Here is a 26,447-nt window from a genome sequence, read left to right as displayed (position 1 = left end):
TCTTGAATGCCTTCAGACTAGTACTGTTGCATTTGAGATTTGATTTAAGTCTTGCATTGTTCCATAAATCACAAATATTACAAAAAATTGAGTTCTGGAACAATTGGCAGTTGTGCCGCACAGGATGGTACCACAAACAAGTACAATTTTGATTTAAAATCTGAGAGTTTGGAAAATCGAAGTTTCTATATGGAGCAACGTTGTTTTGTTTTATTTTGTAGAAATAAACTATGATTTTCGATTTTAGAAAGAAACTAACTGGGAGTATCTCATGTTTTAGTTTCAAATCTGCGGAGGTGTCGTATTTGCGTCTGTCGCGGCATGTGTTACCAGCCCAACTTAGTTGTTTATCTAAAGATATTATCAAGTTTGATAAACCGCTAAGTAAGCAGCCGTATAATGGAGGTGACTAAGAACTAGAGCAATAAGGAATTTAAGTCTCGTTTTTATTGGCAAACCCTTTTCAATGATTCTGGTCTAATAACACTACCAGATGTTTCACTGTTGTTTTAACTTGAATAGTTTTGTTTTGAACTTTGATTGACTGATTCTGAGTTAATTTGTTTTGCTACTTGTGACAAAAAACTAAATAATCGTTTTTTTAGCGTATAAAATTAATCTATGTTAATCAAGTTGAGTAATTTAGATTGCGTTTTCTAGTCTTTTCGACGTTTTAAGCAGACTGTGATCTCAACATAGAATGACTATGTCGTCGGCATATTTGGATGTTTTTATCTGATTGATATCGTTTATGTATGAATTGAACAATAGCGATCCTAAATCAGTCCCCACAGAAACACTTTTAAAAAGAAAAATCTAATCTACTTTAAAGTTTTTTACGATTGTTTGCTGTATCCGGGCCTGGGTGAAACTTATAATTAGAAGTATTGCATTTTCATTAAGCTCAAGATATTTTAGCTCGGAATATAGAATTTCATGGCCGATAGAGTCAAAAGCTTTGGAGAGAATTAAAGAAACTGTAGAAATATTTTTTCTTGTCGTTTATTTCCTTTCGAAAAATTTTTGTACAAATTATCAGTGTTTCAGTGATTGAAAATTTTTTTCTGAAGCCAAAATGTAATTCGATGTAAAGTTTTTTATTCGGCATATATTTCTCTATTTGATTATATAAATATCGCTCAAATACTTTGGATAAAGCTCCTGTTACCGAAATTGGCCTGTTGTTTTTAAGGCCTTCTGGACTCTCTCTTTGGTAGACGTAACAACAGCTCATTTTAAATCAGTGGGGAATCTCTTTTCGTATATAAAAACGTTTGCGGCTTATGAATTGAGTTTTCCTATCCTTCAACGCTCAAGCTGATACGTCGCTAGGTCCTGGGGCTCCGCGAGGGTTTAATGATTTTAAAATATCTTTGTACTCAAAAGCGGTTATAAAACGAAAAAAATGATTTCAATATATTATGATAAATGTTTTTAGAAGGACTTATTGGTGTTGAAGAAAACGTTTGACCCAGTTTTGAAAATTTGTAGCTCAAACAGTTAGCCATTTGCTTTGATTGTGATAAAAGAACGTTAAAGCTATTTCCAACAGAGTTTATTGAGCATCACTCTTTCCCGGAACTTCCTACGTTATTGATATTTTGCCATTTATCTTGCTCAGTACTCCCTTCATCAAATATTTTTCGGATAATTTCATCTGCAGCGTACTTTATCGGATTTTTGTTGTTCCTGATGAAAAATATTCGAATGCAGGATTTTTTGGATTCTGAAACATTCAAAACAAATTCTTTAAACATGTATTCTGCGTTTTCACAACTATAGAAAGTTATCCAATAGGTTTGTTCTAAAATTTTATGAAATTGATAGTTAATATCTACTTTTATCATAATTTTTTTTTAAGGCCTGGTTTTGTAGAATATTTTGTTGTTAAGTACTAGAAAAACTGCTTAATGATCAGTTTGAAACAAGAATCGCCATTGAAACAAGCGATGATCTCTTCAAAAGAATGTACAATAAAGTAACCGATTAAAATGTGGCTGTTATTCGTTATTATTTTGGTTGCATCACCGTTGTTTAATGCATTTATACCGTATGGAGTTAGAATTGCATCCAGTTTTGCTTTTTCAAGAGGATGCAGTTAATTTTTTTTTGAGATCTCTCATAAACATAACTGATTTGTTCTCTGTGACAGCATGATCAATTTGTAAAGCTATTTCTTCCAGAAACCTGTTTGTGTTAGATTTATTAGGATTATAAGAGATGTTGATTGAATTTTCATACCTGCTCTGTGTTTTAGAGTAAGTTTCAATTTCTATCACAGGCCTTCAAAGTAGTTGCTGATTGCAAGGAGGTCATTTCTTCCTTTGGGAGTAAACGCTCTTGGAATAAGCAACAAAACTCGGCCACATTTGGTTTTTTTAAAGTTTTTGTTGCGTTGCAATCACAACAAAAAACGACAAATTTTGTGCTATGTGTGCCCCATAGATTGAGATCGTTTGTTTTATCTAACCAAGTCTCACTTAGACCTATTATTGTGTTTTCATTGAAGTCAATGAGAAGTTGTTTCAACGACATTCGCTTCCTTGGAGGGCTTTGGCAATCGAGATGTATAAAATTCGAATTTTTATCTTACTGTTTGAAAAACGCCCTACTGTCCTCATAGCGATAACGATTTGGGTCTTGGTTAGTTTCTATATCACACCAACAAAAATTAGAAAGGTCAAGAGCAGTTCAAATGAAAATTGGATATGTATTGAGAGTTGAATTTCAATCTCGCTCTCTCTTTTAGTTTGTCTCTTCAGAGTATTTAATGCGTATGGTAAAAAGTATTCATCAACTGCGTTGAACAAATTAATTATCAGGGCTAAGCAAACGAGAACAACAGAGAACTTCATTTAAAACAAAAAGATAGTTTTCAACAACTTTGAAAAACTAAAGCGTAAGTACTTTTCATTGATGCTAAAAAACAAAAGATGGGTAATCATCAGCATGTTGATATTGCATGTTACAATAATTCATTCATTGGAAAAAGGAGGGCTGTTAAAGTTATCACATTTGTGGTTTGACACAAAGTTTTTATGTCTCAGGTTAAAAAATTGGTCATTTATATCAACTGCGCACTTTAACGTGAGGGTTTAGTTCGCTCAGTTTAATATCAAGTAATAAACTTAGTAGCCTTTTTCGAGATGTCGAAAGATTTCTTCGAAGTGGGAGTGATTAATAAGTTTTTTATACAATGTCGCAAAGAAACAGTTAGATTTTTGATTAGCGAGTTCTTGGATCATTGCATTGAACATTTGTATGAGATCGTGGGTTTCTGTATCTTGACTTTTACGAATTGGTGAAACTTTGCAAAGCAGTATTTCTCTGTGTCAAAATTTGTTTTGAACAGTTTTTATCAATTCTTTGTAATCTGATTTGATAAGTTCACATTCATTCTTTTTGTGTTTCAGTACCACATTTGTGCCGTTGTTTTAAAACAACAACATCAAGCTTCTGCTCTGGATATTGATTCATAACGCGGATGGTTTCGCTGGTTTTTGAGCCGGAAAAACTATGCACTTGCATGTTTTCGTCAATTTGAAAAGGCTTCACCTTTCTTAGAATGCCACTTCCTATTAATAAAGTGTCCACCCATCATGAGTCGGTTTGGCTTGAAAATGGGTTCGAATACGCTCCTTTTATTTGAGGGTTTCTCTTGTTTTTTCAAGGAACACGCTCAACGAATCATTCATTTTTGAAGTGTAGCGACCCCCTATATTGTTCACAAAACTCAATGAGTCCTTTGGCTCCTCCACTTGAGTGAAAACATCATAAATTTCCATTTAGGTCGTCATAAAATTTGCAGTCGATATCATACAGTTCTGTAACTGGCTTTGATATAAGTTGTAGGAATGAAAATTTGTTCATGTTCGAAAAAATGTTTCAGTAGACTACTTAGCTGAAGTTTTAAGAGATGTGTTTTATCTGTTAAAGTTCATTAGTTTATCTTTTAAAGTTCAACTGTATTCAAAAAGCGCAATTCAAAAGTTCAATGAATATTGTATTTTTCTGTAAAAATAAAACAGCTTTTTGACGGCCACAAAATGAAGTTGTTCTTGTTTCGGTACAAATCGTGAGCGAAAACTGAAAAAAAACTGATGAAAAAGCAGGCCATTATTTTACTTCATTTCGAAAAACTTTGAAAATTTCTCCGTAGATCTTATAAGAAGAACAATTCACGGGCCTTATTGTCTTTTGGATGCCAAAAACGCGTTAGTCAAAACCGTATTAACGGAAGTTGTGGTACAATTTCACCCAGTCAAAAACTCCGATGTAATTTGTGTTTAAATCAATTTCTGTCGTCTCATCATTACAAAAGAAGCGCATGCAAAGTTAAAATGCCAATGACCAATCGGCAATCTACACTGGGCAGTTTCCATACAGAGCGATTTCTCTATTTCTTTCATCTTTTTGACCTTGATGTTTTTACGTCTATAAAACGAAACTACGCAGGCCGTTTCACGCATTAGCTAGCTTATCGAAACTGAAACTTTTCTTGTCTTTTGTTGATCAAAACAATTGGATTGAACTTCTTTTTTTCTCTAATATTATTGACTGGACTATGGAATCAACCAACACAGAGGATGTGGCCAATGGTATCGTGAGTAAAAACAACACACAGACTTCACAAATACAAGAGTTACAAACGGAATTATCTCAGCTTCGTAAACTATCGTCGAACAAGACCAATGAAATGCTAACAAAAAAACGAGAAAAACTTGAACGATAGGCTCAGAGCTCACGAACGGTACTCAAGGAAAGATAGCGTTTTAATCGTTAACCCCCTATTTGATAGTCGAAGTGTACAGGACGTTAGCCTCGAAACATTGAAATTTTTTGATAAATTTTTCGGAGTGTACCTGGAGAGACCCAGCATCAAAGCTTGCCATATTGTACCGGGTCAGCTGAAGTACAACAATATGCCTACTGTTACTTGCAAGTTCATCCACTTTGCTGACCAAAAAGAAATTTTTAAGAAAAGACGAGCCTTACGAAACAAGAAAAACGCAATCAACGGAAACAATGTCTACATAAACGAGCCACTCCCTGAATGTGAGGCTCAAATCAAAGCAGAGGCTACGAAACGCAACTTAATTAAAACAACAAGCAATTGCGTTGTTTCCGTGCTCGTTGCAAACAACGAAAAAAAACCTCAATTCGTTCGGGTGAATGAAATAGAAGAATTAGACAAGCTTACAACCTTTAAAAAGCGTAATGTTCAGGACGATGATGTAGACGTCAGATCTCCCGCTGCCAAACGACAAAAATAGTTAAATAAGATGAGAACTAGAAAACAAAATCTGAATCAAAATAATTATTCTTGATTTATGTTGAAATGTGCTTTCTGTTTCCATAACTTAAAAATTCCCATCATGTTCAACCGGAAGAGCAAATTTATCTTTTTATTAGGATTCTAGAAATTAGTATTATTATTGCATCTGACGCTGCAGAAAACCACCAGCTGGTAAAACCCTTGGTTAGCAAAGTTCTCTGTCCTTAACTCGGCTTGTGATTTCCGCAAGTAGTCTTTTCGGACTGTGATATACGCAGTCTTTTTGAAAAGACAGGGGTTAAGGATGAGTAAATTTGTAATCATTACTGCTCTCTTCCTGTGATTTTCGCGGGAGCTGATTCCATTTGATACTATTATTCTGCTGAAAGTTTTTTATTTTTTTTTTTTATTTTTTTCTGCTTTTCTTTTGCCTTTTTTGCTTTTGTTTTGAGTTTTTTGTTTTTCGTTTTTTTTACGGTTTAATTTTTAAATCATTTGTAAACTTTTATAATTAGGCTGTTTCTGGTGGCCTGCGTAGCTAGTTAGTTAATCAATTAAATGAAAACTTCAACTCTTATCGATAAACATGTCGAACTGTTTCCAAATCATGCTTCAAAACATTCGTTCACTAAGCAAAAACTTTGATGATCTACAAGTGTTACTAGAAAGCCTAAGCGAGAAACCGTCGGCAATCTGTCTGACGGAAACTTGGCTCAAGGAATTTCATCACACAAAATCATTGTTCCTTGAGGGTTATAGACCTCTCGTTGATATCAACAGAAAAAAAGATGAGGCGGTGTTGCTATTTTTATTAAAAAATCTCTACAAGCAAAGTCGTTAAATCGTGTAATTTAAATGGACTTCAGGCACTCACTATGAGAGTTACCGGAACCGTCGAAACCGTCATCTATGTAACTTGCATGTATATGCCTCCAAATTCAGTTAACACGGAAACCCTCACAAAAATTGAAAGTTATATTGACAGTTTAATAATAGAACCGCAATCTTATAATGTCGTCTGTGGTGACTTTAATATCAATTTTTTGAAGAACAATCAGATATGAGAGACGATTAAGGAAATTATGAAAGGATGTTGTATGAAAATAAATGATGAAAATTCAATCACGCGAGAAACCGAATGCTCAAAATTAAACTTAGACATCGTCTCTTGCAATTTTACAGCAGAGTTAAAAAAAACATGTGCATCTGATCATTATTCTGTATTTCTTGGTTTTCAGGCAGGAACACAGATGGAAAACAAACTTGAATACATCACTTCAAGAAACTGGCAAAAACTTAAAGATATCTCCCCTATTGAAAAAATAAATTTTGTTCTGAATCATGAAATATCAAAACTGGAAAGTTGTGAGAAATACAAGACAATTGATAACAAGTTTGAAGAGCTTCAAATTTTACTGAAATCAATGTTGTAGGATGTTGTATGAAAATAATTGATGAAAATTCAATCACGTGAGAAACCGAATGCTCAAAATTAAACTTACCGGAACCGTCGAAGAGTTACCGGAACCGTCGAAACCGTCATCTATGTAACTTGCATGTATATGCCTCCAAATTCAGTTAACACGGAAACCCTCACAAAAATTGAAAGTTATATTGACAGTTTAATAATAGAACCGCAATCTTATAATGTCGTCTGTGGTGACTTTAATATCAATTTTTTGAAGAACAATCAGATATGAGAGACGATTAAGGAAATTATGAAAGGATGTTGTATGAAAATAATTGATGAAAATTCAATCACGCGAGAAACCGAATGCTCAAAATTAAACTTAGACATCTTCTCTTGCAATTTTACAGCAGAGTTAAACAAAACATGTGCATCTGATCATTATTCTGTATTTCTTGGTTTTCAGGCAGGAACACAGATGGAAAACAAACTTGAATACATCACTTCAAATACTGGCAAAAACTTAAAGATATCTCCCTTATTGAAAAAAAAATTTTGTTCTGAATCATGAAATATCAAAACTGGAAAGTTGTGAGAAATACAAGACAATTGATAACAAGTTTGAAGAGCTTCAAATTTTACTGAAATCAATTACTGAAGGATGTTGTATGAAAATAATTGATGAAGTTTCAATCACGCGAGAAACCGAATGCTCAAAATTAAACTTAGACATCTTCTCTTGCAATTTTACAGCAGAGTTAAAAAAACATGTGCATCTGATCATTATTCTGTATTTCTTGGTTTTCAGGCAGGAACACAGATGGAAAACAAACTTGAATACATCACTTCAAGAAACTGGCAAAAACTTAAAGATATCTCCTTTATTGAAAAAATAAATTTTGTTCTGAATCATGAAATATCAAAACTGGAAAGTTGTGAGAAATACAAGACAATTGATAACAAGTTTGAAGAGCTTCAAATTTTACTGAAATCAATGTTGTAGGATGTTGTATGAAAATAATTGATGAAAATTCAATCACGCGAGAAACCGAATGCTCAAAATTAAACTTACCGGAACCGTCGAAGAGTTACCGGAACCGTCGAAACCGTCATCTATGTAACTTGCATGTATATGCCTCCAAATTCAGTTAACACGGAAACCCTCACAAAAATTGAAAGTTATATTGACAGTTTAATAATAGAACCGCAATCTTATAATGTCGTCTGTGGTGACTTTAATATCAATTTTTTGAAGAACAATCAGATATGAGAGACGATTAAGGAAATTATGAAAGCATGTTGTATGAAAATAATTGATGAAAATTCAATCACGCGAGAAACCGAATGCTCAAAATTAAACTTAGACATCTTCTCTTGCAATTTTACAGCAGAGTTAAAAAAAACATGTGCATCTGATCATTATTCTGTATTTCTTGGTTTTCAGGCAGGAACACAGATGGAAAACAAACTTGAATACATCACTTCAAGAAACTGGCAAAAACTTAAAGATATCTCCCTTATTGAAAAAATAAATTTTGTTCTGAATCATGAAATATCAAAACTGGAAAGTTGTGAGAAATACAAGACAATTGATAACAAGTTTGAAGAGCTTCAAATTTTACTGAAATCAATTTTGGACAGATATCTTCCCAAGCAGGTTGTAAAAAAAAACCATCACAGCTGGGTTGATAACCAGTTGAGTTGAGAAACTGCAAAAAAGAATTGGATGTTCAGAGAAAGTATGAAATCAAAAACAACTGAGGCCAAAGAAAAGTACCAAGAACAACGTAAAAAAGTCAAACGTATGTTGAAAGTAAAAATGAAACAATTTTTATCATAAAATAATAGAAAAGCATGCAGCAAAGTCAAACAGAAAATGTTTTCAATTAATAAGAAATCTTAGTGGAAATGAGCGAGAAAAAGTACAAAATCTCAATCAAAAGGACGAAAACTATTTCAATCACTTCTTTTTAACAATTGGTGAAAATTTGAATAAAAATTTAGAGTGAGTGTTCATTAAAAAACCAACATTTAATCTATGTTTTTGCTACCAAGGAGCAAAAAAGAAGTGCTTAGAGTTGTCCAGGAGTCTAAGTCAAAATACATCGAAGACTATATGGATCACAACTATATCTTTATAAAATCTGTAGCAGCTACAATCGCGCGCTACCTATACAAACTGATTAACGCATGTTTTCAGGAAGGCAGTTTTCCGGACTCATTGAAAATAGCATCAGTAATACCGCTACATAAAGAAGGTGAGAAAAGTGAACCCAATAACTTCCGCCCAATATCTCTCTTACCAACTCTTGGTAAAAATTTAGACTTTGAAAATTTAAACAGCAAACAATTCGGTTTTAGGGAAAAAAGAGGAACTGTTAACGCAGTTAGCACTTTGGTTGAGTTGATACGATCATCAGAACGTTCTTATACGGAGCACACTTATTGCACATTTTTAGACTTACGTAAAGCTTTCGACACTATTGACAGAAAAATTCTGCTTCAAATGCGTAAAATGTATGGAATAAGGGGTCCTCTATATAACATTTTGGAATCTTATTCGAAAAATAGGAAATAATTTGTACAGTCTGGACAAAGGAAGTCGCAAATGACAGAAGTCAGGTACGGGGCGCCACAAGGGTCTATATCAGGCCCACTTCTTTTCATTGTTTACATAAGTGATTTGAAAACCAACAGCCCATGCTCGAACTTCACAGTTAAAAAATTTTGCTCACGAAAAGCTAGAAAACTATTTTTTACTGAATGAACAACTCACTAGATTAATTTATGGCTTAAAATAGAAACTTTATTCATAAAAAATTATGAACAATTTGAAATCAATTTAATACTAACCTTCCTTTTTTTCTCGCTATCACTTTATTTTTGATTTACACTAAATAACTTTTAAAATACATAACATGAAATTTCTCTTCCGACTGTGAGACGCCTGAAAACGGACCTTATGGTCTAATGGCGATCTTTCTGGTGCTCTTTTTTATATGTATTGATCAACTGTGTAAGTGCTCTATTTATTCTGTAAAGACACCAGTAAACAGTTTTTTATTATTATTATTATCTCAAACGAAACAAGTTTCGTGTTTTAAGCAAGGTCACGTGACTGTGCTACACGTTTCTCGATAAACGACAGAAATTTTCAGAGATTTCAAGCATAGTGACGTAACATATAATTAAAGTTAAGCAGTTAAGCAAAAGTTAAGTCATACATTCAGTTAAAGATCTTAGCTATTGACATATGTTGCCATCACTTTATAATTTGAAACAGATTGAGTTACTCTGTTATCCGCTTCGGAAAAACAGTTGACAGTTTTTTAAATCAAAGAGATCAAGAAACATTATATATTGACTCTAGTAACCCAAAAACACAACATTCTTCTAACTTTTTATTTATTTTACGGTCTTGACAGAATCAGGTTATAATTTACAATTTTTTGACATATCATCTCTTCTGGGTGGGTCCTTCGACGTCAACCTGTCGCTTTTTCTGAAACAAGCAGATATCTAACCTCAGAGCATCATATCATTCATGATCTTGAAATATCAGTCGTACGAGATTGACAATCTAAACTTATGAACAGTTTTTCTTGGACCAGATAAATGTTAAGAAAATTTGCAGCTACATAGTAATCTTGTATAATTAGGACTAGAAAAAATGAGCATCAAACCGGATATACGCCTCGCGCTTCGTTAAGGTCTTCTCGATGGCCAGTTCCTGCTACCCCAAAGCCCTGTCGTTTACCCTGAAGCATTAATGCAGCCTTTTAGTATTATAAGTTTCGAAAACATCGCGGTTTTCAAAAGGACTTGTTTTAAGGTTCAAAAAGATAGACGAGTTTGAGTTTGGTGATTTTAACTCAACATTTGAAAAAGTTTGGTCTCCCATCCCCAGACATTTGAGAATTTTCCTCGTGTAAGATCTTTCTTACAAAAATGTCTTATAAGTTATGCATATAAGATTATGCATCGCCTGAGTAGGACCTTGTAAGAAGACAATTTATCAGGTCTTACACGATAAATTTTTTTATAAGGTCTGATAAGATCTTGCACGATAAAAGTTAACTTTTGTCAGATATTACAAGATAAAAATTCTGCCTTATAAGATCTTGCACTATAAAAATTCTGCTTGAAAAAAGTTTTTTATCGTGTAAGTTCTTATAAGATCTTGTAAGATAAACATTTGGAAAGCTTTGACTCATCTTTTTGATAACCTTTTTTTTATCAGATCTTGTACGATAAAATTTCTTGAAGTATGGCATGTTATCATATTGAAGACAATTCATAGTTGCTTTCAATCAGTAGCCAGAAAGCTACAGAATGCAACACTTAGGTGTCAGAGCAACAATGAATATTATCACACGGTTGTTATCACCACCGAGAAGTTATGAAACTCCGAGGCCAAGCTGAGGTCTTATGATAACTTCGAGGGCAATAACAACCGTGTGTTAATTTTCAATCAACAGCTGTTGCGATCATTTCAAAATTGAACAAAGTTTTATTGGTTTTTCAATTTATTTTTTTTTGGACAATTACATTTTCAAAAACAAGTGATATTTCTGCGTATCTGTTCTTCGTTTTGTCTTCATGCCCCCCCCCGCACCCCACACACCCACACACACACATGCACGCACGCACAAAGGCACCCACGCATACGCACACACCAAAGCACACACTCGCACGTACAAACGAACATACACACACATGCACACACGCACACACGCACACAATCACCCACGCATACAAGCACACACAAAAACACACACGCATGCACAAACGCACATACACATGCCTGTACACACACACACAAACACACTAACAGACACACACATACAGTTAAACACCCTTACACACATACACACACACAAACACACAAATACACAACCAACCACACACACACACAAGCACGCACGCACACACGTCCACACGCACCCACGCACACACGTACACGCACGGACACAAATAAACAAAAAGATACACAAAGAAACACACAGACGCACGTACACACGAATACACACACACTTACAACTTACACACATTTACACACACACACACACACGCACACACACGCACAAAAACACACACGCACACACACACACAAACTTACACAGACACATACACAGAGAATTATACAGACGCACACAAACACACACACACACACACACACGCACGCAAACACACGCACACTTACAACTTCCACACATTTACACACACACACACACGCACAAACACACACACGCACGCACACATACACCACACACAGCACACCACACACACACACACACTTACACACACTTGCACACACACAAAAACACACAAACTCCCACACACACACACACACACACACACACACACACGCACACGCACTCACGGACACCACATAAACATCACACACCTCACACACCACCCACACAGACACAGAACACACACAAACACACCACACACACCAAACCCACACCACACATACACATCACACACACCACAGAAACATCGCACACGCACTTACACGCACTCACGCACACCACACACACATCACACACATCACACACCACACACACACAAATACAGCACACAAACAAACACACCACACACAACACACACACATACACACCACACATACACCTCACACACACCACAGAAACATTGCACACACACCACACACACAACACACGACACAAGTTTTTTAGACTACAAGTTTATTAAAGTGTTTGCATCATTAGACTATGGGTTTATCACCACTCTTTTATTGCCACGTTTAACTTAGTAACAGTGGCGTTAAAAGAGTTTGATAATCTTGTAGTCTAATGCTGAAGTGTTTTTCCAGTGTCAAACGGGCATTAAACTTTATTACACTGGAAGTTTATTCAACTGCTATTATCACAACAGGTGTTGATTAGAGAGAAAAGTATCTTATATTGAATTTTGATACTTATAAGATATCGTGAAAAATGTTTTTCGAGTGTCAGGAGCTTTTTCTGAAGCGATGGTTATCGAACTAGGCTGGCAGTTTTTTCTTCAAACACCAAAACTATCTTGGATTGCTAATTTCGGCCATAAAACCTAGTCAAGATTCACAAAAATACCGCCGCAGAAATAGAACCAACAAACATTTTTGTTTCAAAATTATTCAGTTGACGGATTGTTTTTTTTTACTTTTATAGGAACATGACTGCATTATACGGTTATATTGAAATCACTAACCCATGTCTTATCAGATCTTACACGAAAAAAGTTCTGCCCTACCTGAACTTTTATCGTTTACGGTCTGAAAAGATACTTACCAGAGAACTTAAAAGATAACAATTCAGCAAAACTGAATTATTATCTTAAAAAATCTGATAAGATACTTCTCAGATCTGATAAGATAACAATTCAGCAAAATTGAATAATTATCTTATAAGATCTGATAAGTATCTTAGACGATTAAAGTATCTCAGCTATTACGCGATTAAAGTTCAAGTAAGGCGGGATTTTTATCGTGTGAGACCAGATAAGATCTTACACGATAAAGATCTTTGATCAGCTTCTTATCAGATCTTACACGATAAAAATTCCCAAATCACTGGGGATACCAGACTAAACAGACAAAAACCGGCTCTTATAAGACTGATTCTGACTTTGACAGCGAACTTTGGATACAGCACGACACTCGAAAAAGATTGGCACCACTTCTGCGGTCTGTATAGCCTTACCATGGCCTGCAGGCAACCCCGGTCATTATCAGTTGACCCATGTTGATCGAAAACTTCTCATGCGTTGAATGCGCGTGAAATTAGTGCACTCATGTTTGTTTCTCATAGACAAAATTTTTATTTGAAATTTACAATTCAATTAGTTTCGAAATTCCATACTTCAAGTAAAGAGTTAATGATTTGTTTTTTATTTTGCTTTTTAAGCTACTTTTTTTAAAATTGCAATATAGAAATTGCGAGGCCAGCTTTTTCATTCGTAAAGTTTTTTTATTACTTATTCATAATGGCGAAAAAGTGACACATCATTTTGTTCCTTCTTGAAATGGTTATGTTAACAACTAAAGATAGAAAGATCAAACGTTCTTCATCTTTGTCAACAACAATTTCATTGTATTTTCCAGCTGTAGAATTTCGTATTTAGACTAGGTTAATAGGCGGGGAGACACTACCACCCGAAATCCTAACTTGAAAGGTTTATTTTGGTGGAAAGGTTTTCTACAAAGTTTACTCACGGTGTCCCCGGCTTGCTCTGTCTCCGGCTCAGAATCAACTCGGTTGCTCAAAGATAAATTGATATAATTTGATAGTATAAATCAACAGAATCAAGAATAAATCAATTTGGGTTTTAAGCAACAGAAATTAATTCAAATTAAGATAATGGAATTTATCACAAGATCCCAAACTCTCTAAATCAAACTGAGTAAGTAAAGTTATCTGCTCTGATATCAGCCTCACGAATCTCTCGTTCTTGGCTCTCGATATTCTTTACAAAAGTCTTTCTTCTATCAAGAAAGACCAACTTCACTTCTCAACAGCTCTTCTCTCTCTCTTTTTTATTACTTAAGTTGAACTCCTCTACGATGTCAGAGTTATTTGGAGCCTTCTATAGCTCTGCTGCCACAACAACAACCATGTTGGTTTACTCCCTCTTGGCAACTACTCGAATCACGACGTATTACAACGCGTGAACAACAACTTTGTTCAAACCGCTGCTATGGACAACAAATGGTCCTCACTTACGTAGAGTTCGTTATGACTTTAAAAGAACAATTGAATGACCTGAACGCCTTCTTTATACATTGCTGACTTCTACTTAAGCTATTCAAACTAACACAAAAGCCGTATCAGACTCATGACGCTACCAATTAATCAACCGGTCAAACTATGAACTCAAGAATCTAAGCCTTATTTGGAAGTCTAAAGTTCCCCCCATGGTATCTCTAAAACAAATTCCCTGGAATTGACAACAGCGGAACTTGCCTCAAGGTATGCACTAACTCCCTATCAAGTTTGAGCATGTTGAGGTAAATTCCGAATCATAACTAACTTTTATAAATTCGGTCACCCCCAGAAAATCACTATTTTACCTACTCAACTTTCAAATCCACCTTAATTTGTCCCACCAACATTCGATTCACCAAATGGTGTTCAAATGCAAGCCATTATAGATGCTAACAACTTGTTTAGGACCGATTTTTGAATTTCAAGTTGTATCCATTTTTATTGCGACATTTTGCGAGAAAAAGTAGGTTTTCACAAATTTTACACTCCTCCCTTCTAGACTATTATTCTCCCGAATAATTGCTAAACTTAGAAAAAGACTACTCACTATACTCATACTACCTTGACCCCCTGTCCCATTCGCTTTAATTTGATTTTAATAATAATATACTATATAATTTAGGATCAAATCAGCCTCTTTTCCACCAATCGTGAAACTTTAGCTGACAAAAACGCAGTCATCTTCGCTGGAAATAGACTCTAGTTCAAAAACTCCTCCACTCTCCGACTCCGTCGATAGCTCTTCGAAGTAGGAGGAGTAGCTGGTAAGCCTGTCGGTAGACCCCACCCTCAGCGAATCGATACTCTCTGAGCCAACACTTGGATGGAAGGAACTAGCTCCATCGCCCTCCTCTGCAATCTCACCGGAATTGGCCGACCAATCCTTCGATAGGAAGCCCCTCAGCTCGTGCCATGGGCCACTCCCCTCCTCCAGAAGGACAAATCCACCGTCTTCCCTCAACTCCACTATCAGATAGTGGAAGGACACACGGATCATTTTGATTCGTAACCTCAGTCCCAACATAAAGGACTCCCACACCCATTTCTCCTCATCCTCGAACTCATCCGGATGGTATTCGGGGATCACCGGGTACATTGTTAGATCCATCACGAACGGGCGTTGGCTGTTATAATTTCACTCTTCAACTTTCTGAAGCCTAAGTTACTGAACTTAGCGTTACGATAAAGAGAACCAAAATGAATTGTCTACTTTCTGATTTTCTCATTCTCCACACAGTTTATCCTCTCCTCGGTCACTTACACCAGTTTCGTTCTTCTTGAATCTCATTAGTCTTTAGTAATTGCTTGCAGAACAATCAACTCAAAGCTGAATAGAGCTCATTAGTTTTCAACAGCAAAAAAATGAACAGAAATCACTTCTTTGTACAACCAACGCGTGCTTATTTTGACTTCTACTGTTTAAATATCTCATTGTTCCAAAGCTTTCATTGTAAACAACACCTTATATCTTATCACAGCAAAACAAATACAAATGACCGACACCAACTATTACATTCCGGCGTTAGAAACTTTGGTTGGGGAGGGATTTTCTAATATTCAAATTCAGGAAAGTCCCACAAATTATTACGAGTTTACTATTGTCATTGACCCTGACTCAATTGATAGCTTAATGTTCAGCACATACGAGACTTACGAATTTCTCAGCTTGGTCGAAGGCCTATTTAATTCGGGTCAATTGAATAGCTCGTGGGATGTCATAAGCTTACTAGATGATCTGAGACCACGAGTTGTGTTCCCCAACCGCAGAAAGGAATAATCCTTGCTCGCCTCCCCCTATATTTCAACCCTCTAATCCATACTTACTTCTTCCTTTACTCTTGTAGCCTTACCGATGCTTACGTATCTTATATAATTAAAATATTTTAGTTTTTCTCCCTTTTATCCATCGATCAGTTTTCGAGAGTTTGGGATTTTCAAATAAGATCATATAGATCTCGTATATACAAGTAACACTACATAAAAAAAATATTTACAATGAAGCGCAGTCTTATACCCATTCCGCCTAGAAGTTAAAGGGGGGGTTGTAAAAACCCATTGGAGTTACCCTGCATACTCCCTAAAACAATTGATATCAATTACTGCATTGGTGGGGGGGGGGGGGTTGTTCTAGTCTGGCGCTTCAATTCTTTTTATCTATATACAATGAAAGTAACAAGTAATACTCTAATTAAACACTAGAATGAAAGGGTGATTAAGGCCTACCACATAAGAAGTCGAAGTCAGAGTGATCAAGGTCAAAGTATACAAGCTTAAGTCTGAGTATTATCCACTAGTACAGGAACCGGTTGCTTCTCATAACTCCCCACCACGCAATTGTTCACCAGGTGAGAAAGACCTCTCCTGGGGTAGCGACACTCTCTTCACTCTCATGCCCATTCCCGTGCTTGTGTCACGTCTTGGGGTCTCCGACATCGACGCCGGCGAGATAGCCGCCTCATTCAGTTCGAAAATCGAGTTGAAGCTGGGTGGAGCTCCAAGAGGTGGTGAAAAGCCAGGTTGACCGGTGCCAGGTCTCGATGAAAAGTCAGTACTGTCATCTCGGGGTATCCTCGACCACGGAAAGCGGTTCCTTTGTTGTCGGAAAAGTCTCTTATACAGCGGGGCGGGGTTCTTCATACAAGATCGATAGAAAAGGTATGCCATGAAGAACAGGACTATGGCTAATAAGAACCACACCACAACATTGGCTGGTCGGCTATGATATGCACTCCAATGAAAAGGCATGTGTTGGTTAATAATTCCTTCGGCAAAAGGACGAGAGATCCGCTCCATACTTTCCTCGTCCACAGTCTCTTCGGGCAATTCGATCAGGTTAAGTCTTAGAACCTCTAGCATTTCTCCATGAGCCTGATCACGAAAAGCATTGGGGATCTCTGCTCCTACTCTTTCGGATTCCACTTTCCTTAGCGTAGCAAATAGGGTGCGCAGCAAAGGATGTTGCTGGATATTGATCATCATTCCGATGCTGTACTGACATGTCCTGGGGTCCGGGTACAGAATTAGAGTTCCACTGGGGTTCTCAAATCGTCCATCGCAAGGTGGCCGGAGCAAACAGCTACGACATCCAGGAACTGGGTAACCAGTTTGCTTCAACCCATGAGTAAAATTGAAGAACTTGTAGGCAGAAGACCTCGCTGTAACCAAGTAAGTCGGATCGTCTAAGTAGTCCGCTGTTGGCTCCTCTGGTAGTACAACAACTTCCTGCGGGCACAGCTTCAGGGCGGCGGCAGGTAAGTCAAAAAACAAGCTGGATAGGCAAGTGGCTTCACTCGTTCGGGACATTGAGAATGGTTTCAGACACAACTTCAGACGGTTAGTTCCTACACAGTGCGAATTAATTTTCTCTTCCGACACTTCAGCGAAATGGTCTCTTCTCTCCGAAACTAAAAGGTGAGACTTTCGGAACAAATATTGGGTTGCCGTAACTCCATCGTCAATAGGTTGGGGCAACGCCACAGCTCGATAGACATGGTACAATCCGCTAGTGTGATGAAGAGGGATATTTACGAGTACGTTAATCCCCGTGGTCGTTATCACTGTAGAATCCACTAGCTCAAATCCGTAGTAGGTCATCAGCTCGGATCGAGGTATGGCTTCCCGCATCCTGTCTAGTTTCAAACCATCAAGGACCTTCTGCAATACTTCTGGGGGAATTAGGGAAGCTGGAATTAGTCCCCTTGTCAATGAAGACAACGCATCATCCAAAATGTATCCAAAGTTGTGCAACCCGATTTTGAAAGCAATAAGTTCCTCCCGCAGTGCGTTCAAAGCTTGCGAGTAATTTAGCATGGCCGTTGAAAATCGTGAAGCCTCCTGGTAGACATCGTGATGTTTCGAACTGACGCATAGCCGCTGGCCATCCAAAGCTCCGTCGGTTTCCTCCAACAACCGATTCATCGCATCCCGGATCATTTGGAAGTTCGCATTCGCATCGTGAGAAACCATTTTCAACTGGTTCTGGGTCTTGTTAAGTGAATGCCCAAGCAAATGAATCCACTCCCCGGTTTCCAAAGTTATCGTCCTGACAGCTTTGTCAAGAAACTCTGCCTCCAGTCCTAACTCGTCAATTGCTTGCCTTCCTCCACAAAATCCAAAGAATGAGAAGTAGTGACAGAATCCCTGCTTGAGGACCGGAGCCAGAACGATGGCGGCCGCGGCTCCAATCAACAGTGGTTTCACCCATCGTCGCTCCCTACTGTGAATGTGTAAAGAACCATTGATGAACGTTTCGGCCCGTATCTTCATTTCTGCTAGCACTCGAGCAATGTCGTCCACTTCGTATTCTATACCCTTGAGTGCTATGTAAGTGACATTGATATAGCTCTGCGTCAGTTCCTTGTTTCCACAGATTCGTTGTTTGTAGTAACCGTTCCAGCGTTTCGCAAACTTGAATTGAAATTCTTGAAAGGCAACGTCTAGGTGGGTCTTGTTGATAGCCGGAAGAATAGGAAAAGGGATGAACACCCAAGTCGACTCCATGGCACTAGCTATGATTACTGGCGTCTCCGTGGTGAAAGCCGCTCCTGCCGTATGATTGAAAGAGATACCGTCCAGCTTCATTGCTTCCATCGGTCCCATCACCGCAATTGAAATCAGAATGAGGTTGAAAGTCAGCATTGTCCAGTTGAATGAATCCTAAACAGCCTGTCGTTAGTTGGGGTCGATAACTAAAAAGTGTTGCGTTAAGTTGTTAGTAGGTGGTAGTGCCTCCTCCCATTGCTATTAGTTATTCGTCAATACCCAGCCGAATGACTGGGCGGATCTCTCGTCTGGGTCGTCTTGCAGGTCCCGTATCTTGAGAGACTACTGTTACCTCCCTAGGTTCAGGAACACCCGATGGCTGGGCTTGGGCTAGTTGCCCTGGTTCACGAAGAGGTGACTCTACTCGTGCATCGTCAGCAGTTACTGGCGCTTCCAGCCTGCCCCCATCAGTTGGAATTTCCTCCGGTACCCTGGCTGGTTCCGTTACAACTTGCTCGTGAAACAGTTCCTCCAAATTCGGCACGTCCTCCTCAACCCCTTCATTTCGTTCCCTTCTCTGTACAAGGCGTCGCATCCTGGCATTCTGCTCTGTTGGGCGTAGATCGAATCCCTCCTCTTCCCACTCGTCTTGATCTACGCCTGGATGTTCAAGAAACCCTTCGGACCTGGGAGCCGTAGTCTTCTTCTTTTCCTTTGGGCTCCAAGCATCGCCTTCCTCCAGGTACGGTTTGAGCATATTGTAGTGTAGTATCCTCCATTTTGCCATTTGACTTGGTTTCGCTACTTTGTAATTAACCTCCGTTGTTCGTTCTAAAACTACATAAGGACCCTCCCACGGTAGGAAGAACTTCCGAGATTTTGCTTTATGCTTTGAGTAAACCCACACTTTGTCCTGCTTTTCATATGGTTTCCCATAGACTTTCTTGTGGTATTGATCCTTCTGCCTCCTCTGGTTTACTCCTAGAGATTCCCTAGCGGATGCATGAGCCTCTCTGAATAAGCGTGACAAATCCTCCGCAAAGCTGTCTCTTGTAAGTTCTTCGTCGTGGGGCTTTGGATAGAATAAGTCTATGGGGTACTGGCACTCCTGTCCATACACAAGGCTGTAAGGAGTTGCTTGTGTAGTCCTGTGAATTGTGGTGTTGTAAATAAAACTTAAATAGGGTAACAGTTTATCCCATGTTCGCGGGTTGTCCGCACAATACTTCGAGATGACATCGGCAATCACCCGATTGTGCCTCTCCACTTGCCCGTTGCCTTGAGGGTGATATGGTGAGGTCCTAGTTTTATCAATTTTCAACAGCCTGCAGACCTCCAGCATGAGCTCACTCCCAAAGTTCTTTCCCTGATCCGTGTGAAGTACGTCGGGTACACCAAATCGCAAAATCCAACTTTCCACAATCTCTTTTGCTACATCGGGTGCTTCAGTACCCTTCAATGGGACACTGACCACATACTTCGTGAACAAATCTGTCATGACTAATATGTGCTTGGCTCGCGTTTCGTTGGCCATCGTAACTGGACCCAAGATATCTGCTGCAACCGTGTGGAATCGTATCCCAACTTTAAATGGCACAAGTCCTCCAATCCTCTTTCTCCCAGCTGTAGTCCTAGCTGCACACGGCAGACACCAAGCTAGCTTCTTTTCAACATCTTGTCTCATGTGTGGCCACCAGAAACGTTGGCGGATTCTCCTTAACGTCTTCTCTACAGCAAAGTGCCCCCCACTGACTGGGGATGCGTGCAACTGATCAAGAATTTCCTTCCGGCCCACTACGGGAACAACGATTTGAAGTATTGGGGGTTTTCCGTCCCAGCAATACCATCGCCGGTAGAGGATGCCTTTCCTCACGGTGAGTTCGTTCCATCTAGACCAATATGCCAATACTTCGGGCCCATGCTGCACTGCTTCTTCTCGCGTCACTAAGTTGGAACCAAAACTCTCAAGATCTCCTCCCGGATTATAGGGGAGCCACAGGAAAACTCTGCTAATAGCTTCGTCCTCCTGCTGCATTTTCTCTACATCAGGCGTCTCTCTACTCCAAACTATTGCTTGACCATCCAGTGCATCTTCCTCCGAGTCGGCGCCTCCTCCCACTTCTTCTCGGATCATTCCACAGGATTCTCGGGTTCTTGCCAAAGCCACTTCTAGGGAAACAGGCTCAGGACAACTACCAGTCAATTCTTCTCTCTCCCCGGGAGCCCAGTCTGGTTCTTCTGACGTGCGTCTTGATAAACCGTCAGCATTGCCATGTTGATTGCCTGCTCTGTGCACAAACATGAAGTCAAATTCCTGAAGCTTCTGAATCATCCGGAAAGTCATCCCATCCGCGTCCTGTCGAAACATCCAACGCAAGCTGGCGTGGTCAGTTCTTAGGACGAAAGGAACGCCCAACAGATATGGTCGGTACCACTTCAGGGCCTGTATTACCGCCAAAGCCTCTCTTTTGGTGGTCGAGTACATCATCTCTGTCCTGCTTAACACTCGTGACGAAAACACCAGGGGTCGATCCACTCCATTGATTTCGTTGGAAAGTACTGCCCCAATGCTAACATTACTGGCGTCAGTGTCTACAATGAATGAACCTGAATAGTCTGGGTACTGGAGAACGGGGGCAGTCACCAGCTCTAATCTCAACTGGTCAAAAGATGCTTGCTGAGCTGGGGTCCACTCAAATCGTGCACTGTTCTTAGTCAAATCATGCAAGGGTTTGGCGATGCTTGCAAAGTTCTTGATGAATCTTCGATAGTAGTTAGCAAATCCAATAAAGGACCGGACATCTCTCACTGTCTTGGGAACGGGCCATTCCTTAACTTTTGACGTCTTCTCGGGGTCGGGGGACGTTCCATCTACTCCGATGACGTGACCTAGGTACACCACCTGTCTCTGGAAAAGCTGACACTTCTTCGGCTTCAATTTTAAATTTGCATTACGTAACGTCACGAACACTTCTTCGAGATGCTTCAAGTGATCTTCTGCCGTCTTGCTATAGGTGAGGACATCGTCCAGAAAGATGAGATTAGTTTGGTAGAGACCCTGCTGAAATAGCTCGTTCATAAGTCGTTGGAAGGTTGCGGGCGCATTTGACAGGCCAAAGGGCATTCGGACGTACTCATAGAGACCTCCGTCTGGGGTAACAAAAGCGGTCTTATGTCTATGTTCGGCGGCTACAGGAACTTGCCAATATCCACTTGCTAGATCCACAGAAGAGAAAAATGCATTTCCTCTCAGAGCGTCAAACACTTGGGCTTGGTTAGGCATCGGATAGGCATCCTTCACAGTGACATCATTCAGTTTCCTATAATCCACACAGAACCTCCAGCTCCCGTCTTTCTTCTTCTGTAGTACGATTGGCGCACTATACGGACTTCTTGATGGCTGTATCACCCCTCTCGCTAACATTTTTCGAATTTCTTCCCGGATGATTGGTATCCTAGCTGGTGAGATTCGGTGTGGCGGTACCTTGATAGGCTTACTGCTACCCGTTTCAATCCGATGCTCGACCACGGCGGTAGATCCCAGCTCGGAATCATCCAAGGCAAACACGTCTCTGTATTTTATGACAAGGTCCCGCAGTGCTATCCAGTGATCTCCTCGTGCTTCCGGGGCACATTTCTTCAAAATTTGCTCGGCTTCCTGTTCAGGTGAATTTAGAGGAACAACATCTTCACCAGCTTGCATCTTGACCTCATCCCCTGAATTTAGACATAAGTTTTGTTGGCCTCTAATCGCCCCTTCAGCTAAGGTCTCCTCTTCCTCTTCTCTGTTAGGTCCTAAGTTGTCGTCATGCTCACCATCCTCATCGTAGATACTCCCAGAGGCCATCATAACCTCTACTTGGTCTTCCTTGCCAACTTTTTCCAGGATCTGGTGGACCGCTTCTCTCGTTTCGGCTTCATGTGTCGGCTTCGTGTTACCATTCTGCGAAGTTCCCCACAATTTTCCGCTGTTCAACGGTATTATAGCTGACTCCACTGGGGCTGTCCACAATTGGTTGGTCTGCAAATCGATTACACAATTATGCTTTTGAAGATCCCTGAGTCCGGGAATCATTTCCGTTTTGAGTCCGTCAATTATAAGGACTTCACACTCGTCATCAATACCACCCATTTTGAGATGAATTGTTGCTGATCCTGTAACGTTTACATACCGACCGTCAGCTGCCTCCAGTAGTCCACGGTACCGCATCAGTTTTCGCGGTTCCTTAAGTTGGTCAAATGTGGAAGATCTTATCATATTGGTTGAAGCTCCTGTGTCCACCAAAATCTCTATTGGAGTCCCATTTACCTCCCCCGTAACTGTAATACTTCCAGTTCGTTTGTCTGGTTCCCCCTTCACTGCAACTTTGGGTTTGAGAAACCGTGGTTCCGGTAGTTTGTTGACTGCTTCTATATCGTTTAAAGTGTCACGGTTATTAGTTGAATCTTGCTTGTTTTCGGCCGGGATGAAACCTTCTTTCCTAAATCCTTGGATACTCCCGGCCCGTCTTAGTTTAAATGGTTCTGTTTTGGTTCGTTGCATTCCCGCGCGTAGTGTCCCATCTTAGAGCAATTGTAGCAGCGGACTCCTTGCTTTAAGGTCCCAGACTGCTTCCTATCGGTGCTGCCAAAGTTCTGGCCGTAGCGGCTGGTTTCGGGGTACGGGTTGAACGATCGGCGCGGATTTCCGTCCTGATCTCCTGTTGTTTCTTTCGGTGGTCCGGGGATTACCGAATTGACAAATTTAGTCATCATTTCGGACATCCCTTTAATCATGTCTGCCTGATTCTTTACTTGTTTCTTCATCTCGTCCATTTCTACCTTCATCATGTCGGGTTCTATTTGTCCACTCACAGCTTGAACATGATGTCTTTCCACGAATTGGTCTGACTGTTGAAGGTACCTGGTGGTTGCCAACCGCCTGCGCTGCCTCATTCTGGATCCTCGACTGATTGCGTCGATGTTAAGGGCCCTATCAACAGCATCCTTGAACGTGTTGGGGTCCTCCCGCAGAAGCAATTCCTGTATCTCTAGATCAAACAGCCCATCGATGAACTGCTCTCGGTTCATGTTAGCCCTCGTAGCTGCTTTCATGGTGGCATTGGCAATTTCCCCAAGCGACCTCACCCGTCTGGAGAACTCTCGAATATCCTCTTTCTCACCCTGGGCCAAGTTCTTGAACTCTGTTCTCGCTGTCCTCGGATTCCTGTAGGGTGATATCCTCGGGTCCAAGTACGTCATCATTCTTGCCAGAGTGGGAGCGGGTTGGTCTTGCTCCTGAACTCGATAGTGTCGGGGCATGGCATTAAACTCCTGCATCGCCCAACCAACAAGAAGGGTAGGTATTGTGCTTCGAGCCTGCTCATCCGTCCAACCATGTTTGTCCATGAGGTATGAAAAGTGGGCTTTCCATGAAAACCAATCGGAAAACAACGCCGACGGGAACTTTTCGGGCCTGCCAGCTGTGTTGTTAACCGCCAACTGGTTTTGAGCCACGACCACAGCCTCCGCAAAAAGCTGTCTTTCGTTTTCGTTCATTGCTTACTTATGAACACAGGACTTCTTCGTCACGAACGGAGCTCGGATTACTCTCCGTGCTCAACTGATTGTAAGTGTACTCGAAGAGAACCGGCCCACCCAGGAGCGCCACTGTAGAATTTCGTATTTAGACTAGGTTAATAGGCGGGGAGACACTACCACCCGAAATCCTAACTTGAAAGGTTTATTTTGGTGGAAAGGTTTTCTACAAAGTTTACTCACGGTGTCCCCGGCTTGCTCTGTCTCCGGCTCAGAATCAACTCGGTTGCTCAAAGATAAATTGATATAATTTGATAGTATAAATCAACAGAATCAAGAATAAATCAATTTGGGTTTTAAGCAACAGAAATTAATTCAAATTAAGATAATGGAATTTATCACAAGATCCCAAACTCTCTAAATCAAACTGAGTAAGTAAAGTTATCTGCTCTGATATCAGCCTCACGAATCTCTCGTTCTTGGCTCTCGATATTCTTTACAAAAGTCTTTCTTCTATCAAGAAAGACCAACTTCATTTCACAACAGCTCTTCTCTCTCTCTTTTATTACTTAAGTTGAACTCCTCTACGATGTCAGAGTTATTTGGAGCCTTCTATAGCTCTGCTGCCACAACAACAACCATGTTGGTTTACTCCCTCTTGGCAACTACTCGAATCACGACGTATTACAACGCGTGAACAACAACTTTGTTCAAACCGCTGCTATGGACAACAAATGGTCCTCACTTACGTAGAGTTCGTTATGACTTTAAAAGAACAATTGAATGACCTGAACGCCTTCTTTATACATTGCTGACTTCTACTTAAGCTATTCAAACTAACACAAAAGCCGTATCAGACTCATGACGCTACCAATTAATCAACCGGTCAAACTATGAACTCAAGAATCTAAGCCTTATTTGGAAGTCTAAAGTTCCCCCCATGGTATCTCTAAAACAAATTCCCTGGAATTGACAACAGCGGAACTTGCCTCAAGGTATGCACTAACTCCCTATCAAGTTTGAGCATGTTGAGGTAAATTCCGAATCATAACTAACTTTTATAAATTCGGTCACCCCCAGAAAATCACTATTTTACCTACTCAACTTTCAAATCCACCTTAATTTGTCCCACCAACATTCGATTCACCAAATGGTGTTCAAATGCAAGCCATTATAGATGCTAACAACTTGTTTAGGACCGATTTTTGAATTTCAAGTTGTATCCATTTTTATTGCGACATTTTGCGAGAAAAAGTAGGTTTTCACAAATTTTACAGAACGTTTTCCATTCGCTAACATTGCAGTCCCCTGAATCATCTCCTTTTTCATTTGCAACTCGGCCTAAGGACAGATAATTTTTGGGACCGGTAGAGCGTTCTAACAACCGGGCTAAAAATGTGCCCGAACGAGACAACTTTCTTTACACGCGGAGAGAATGGACACTGACGGGGTTTGCTCAATGGTTTTTTTTACCGATACTGCGGATCGAAGCCTCCTCAGCCACGTTCAAAAAACCCTGGCTCGGAGAAAGAGGTTTCTATTTGCCGCATTACTCACAACGGATTTGTTTCAGCTGACGAAAAAAAAGGTTCGTAACATGCTTTCAAAAGAGTAGATTGTATGGGGTGGCTTCATAGATGCAACCCAGTTTGGTACAATCTTTGGCTAATTTTTTTTCAAAACAAAATTTAACTCGATTGATATTTACCAACTCCCATAGCTGGAATGTGGAAAGTGGAATTGCATCCATATCTGCTCGTGTTTGGCCGAAGGGGAGCAGGTTGTTTGTTTGGCTTCCCATATGAAATTCGACTGTTTGTGTCTACAGTCCTAGGAGGTCGAGGCACATCTCCCGTCTCATTAAGGTCAGTAACGTCAAAGAAGGCTGTTCTAAGGTTCACTCCTACGCAAAAAGTCTTTAACTTTTCCTCCTGAAGACCTTAGCTGCAACATTATCACTGAATTCACATGAAGTGGCCTGCGTTCGAAAAAAGGCAAA

General features: G+C 39.7%; 2 protein-coding genes and 1 long non-coding RNA gene across 3 annotated transcripts in view; all 3 read right to left on the bottom strand.

Moving 5' to 3' along the window:
* The window catches only part of LOC142358690 (V-type proton ATPase subunit H-like), a 462,227-nt gene that overhangs the window by 423,546 nt on the left and 12,234 nt on the right, over positions 1 to 26,447 (bottom strand). The gene's annotated exons all lie outside the window — the stretch shown is intronic.
* On the bottom strand, positions 10,027 to 10,442 carry LOC142335295 (uncharacterized). Its single transcript, XR_012758864.1, has 2 exons — positions 10,367 to 10,442; positions 10,027 to 10,185 (listed from the first exon to the last, which is right to left on the bottom strand). It is a non-coding gene; the product is annotated as an uncharacterized LOC142335295 (long non-coding RNA).
* The window catches only part of LOC142358692 (uncharacterized), a 36,004-nt gene continuing 35,554 nt past the window's right edge, over positions 25,998 to 26,447 (bottom strand). Inside the window, exon 7 of the mRNA XM_075410210.1 lies at positions 25,998 to 26,351. Within this exon, the coding sequence (XP_075266325.1) occupies positions 26,137 to 26,351 (215 nt within the window). The 3' untranslated portion in view covers positions 25,998 to 26,136. The remainder of the gene's footprint in view (positions 26,352 to 26,447) is intronic.

Source organism: Convolutriloba macropyga, chromosome 2, assembly GCF_964194025.1.
Source record: "Convolutriloba macropyga chromosome 2, txConMacr16.3, whole genome shotgun sequence".
In the NCBI taxonomy this organism is placed as follows: Eukaryota; Metazoa; Xenacoelomorpha; order Acoela; family Convolutidae; genus Convolutriloba; species Convolutriloba macropyga.
The sequence above is the reverse complement of the archived record's forward strand: the minus strand, read 5'-3'. Positions and strand labels throughout refer to the sequence as shown.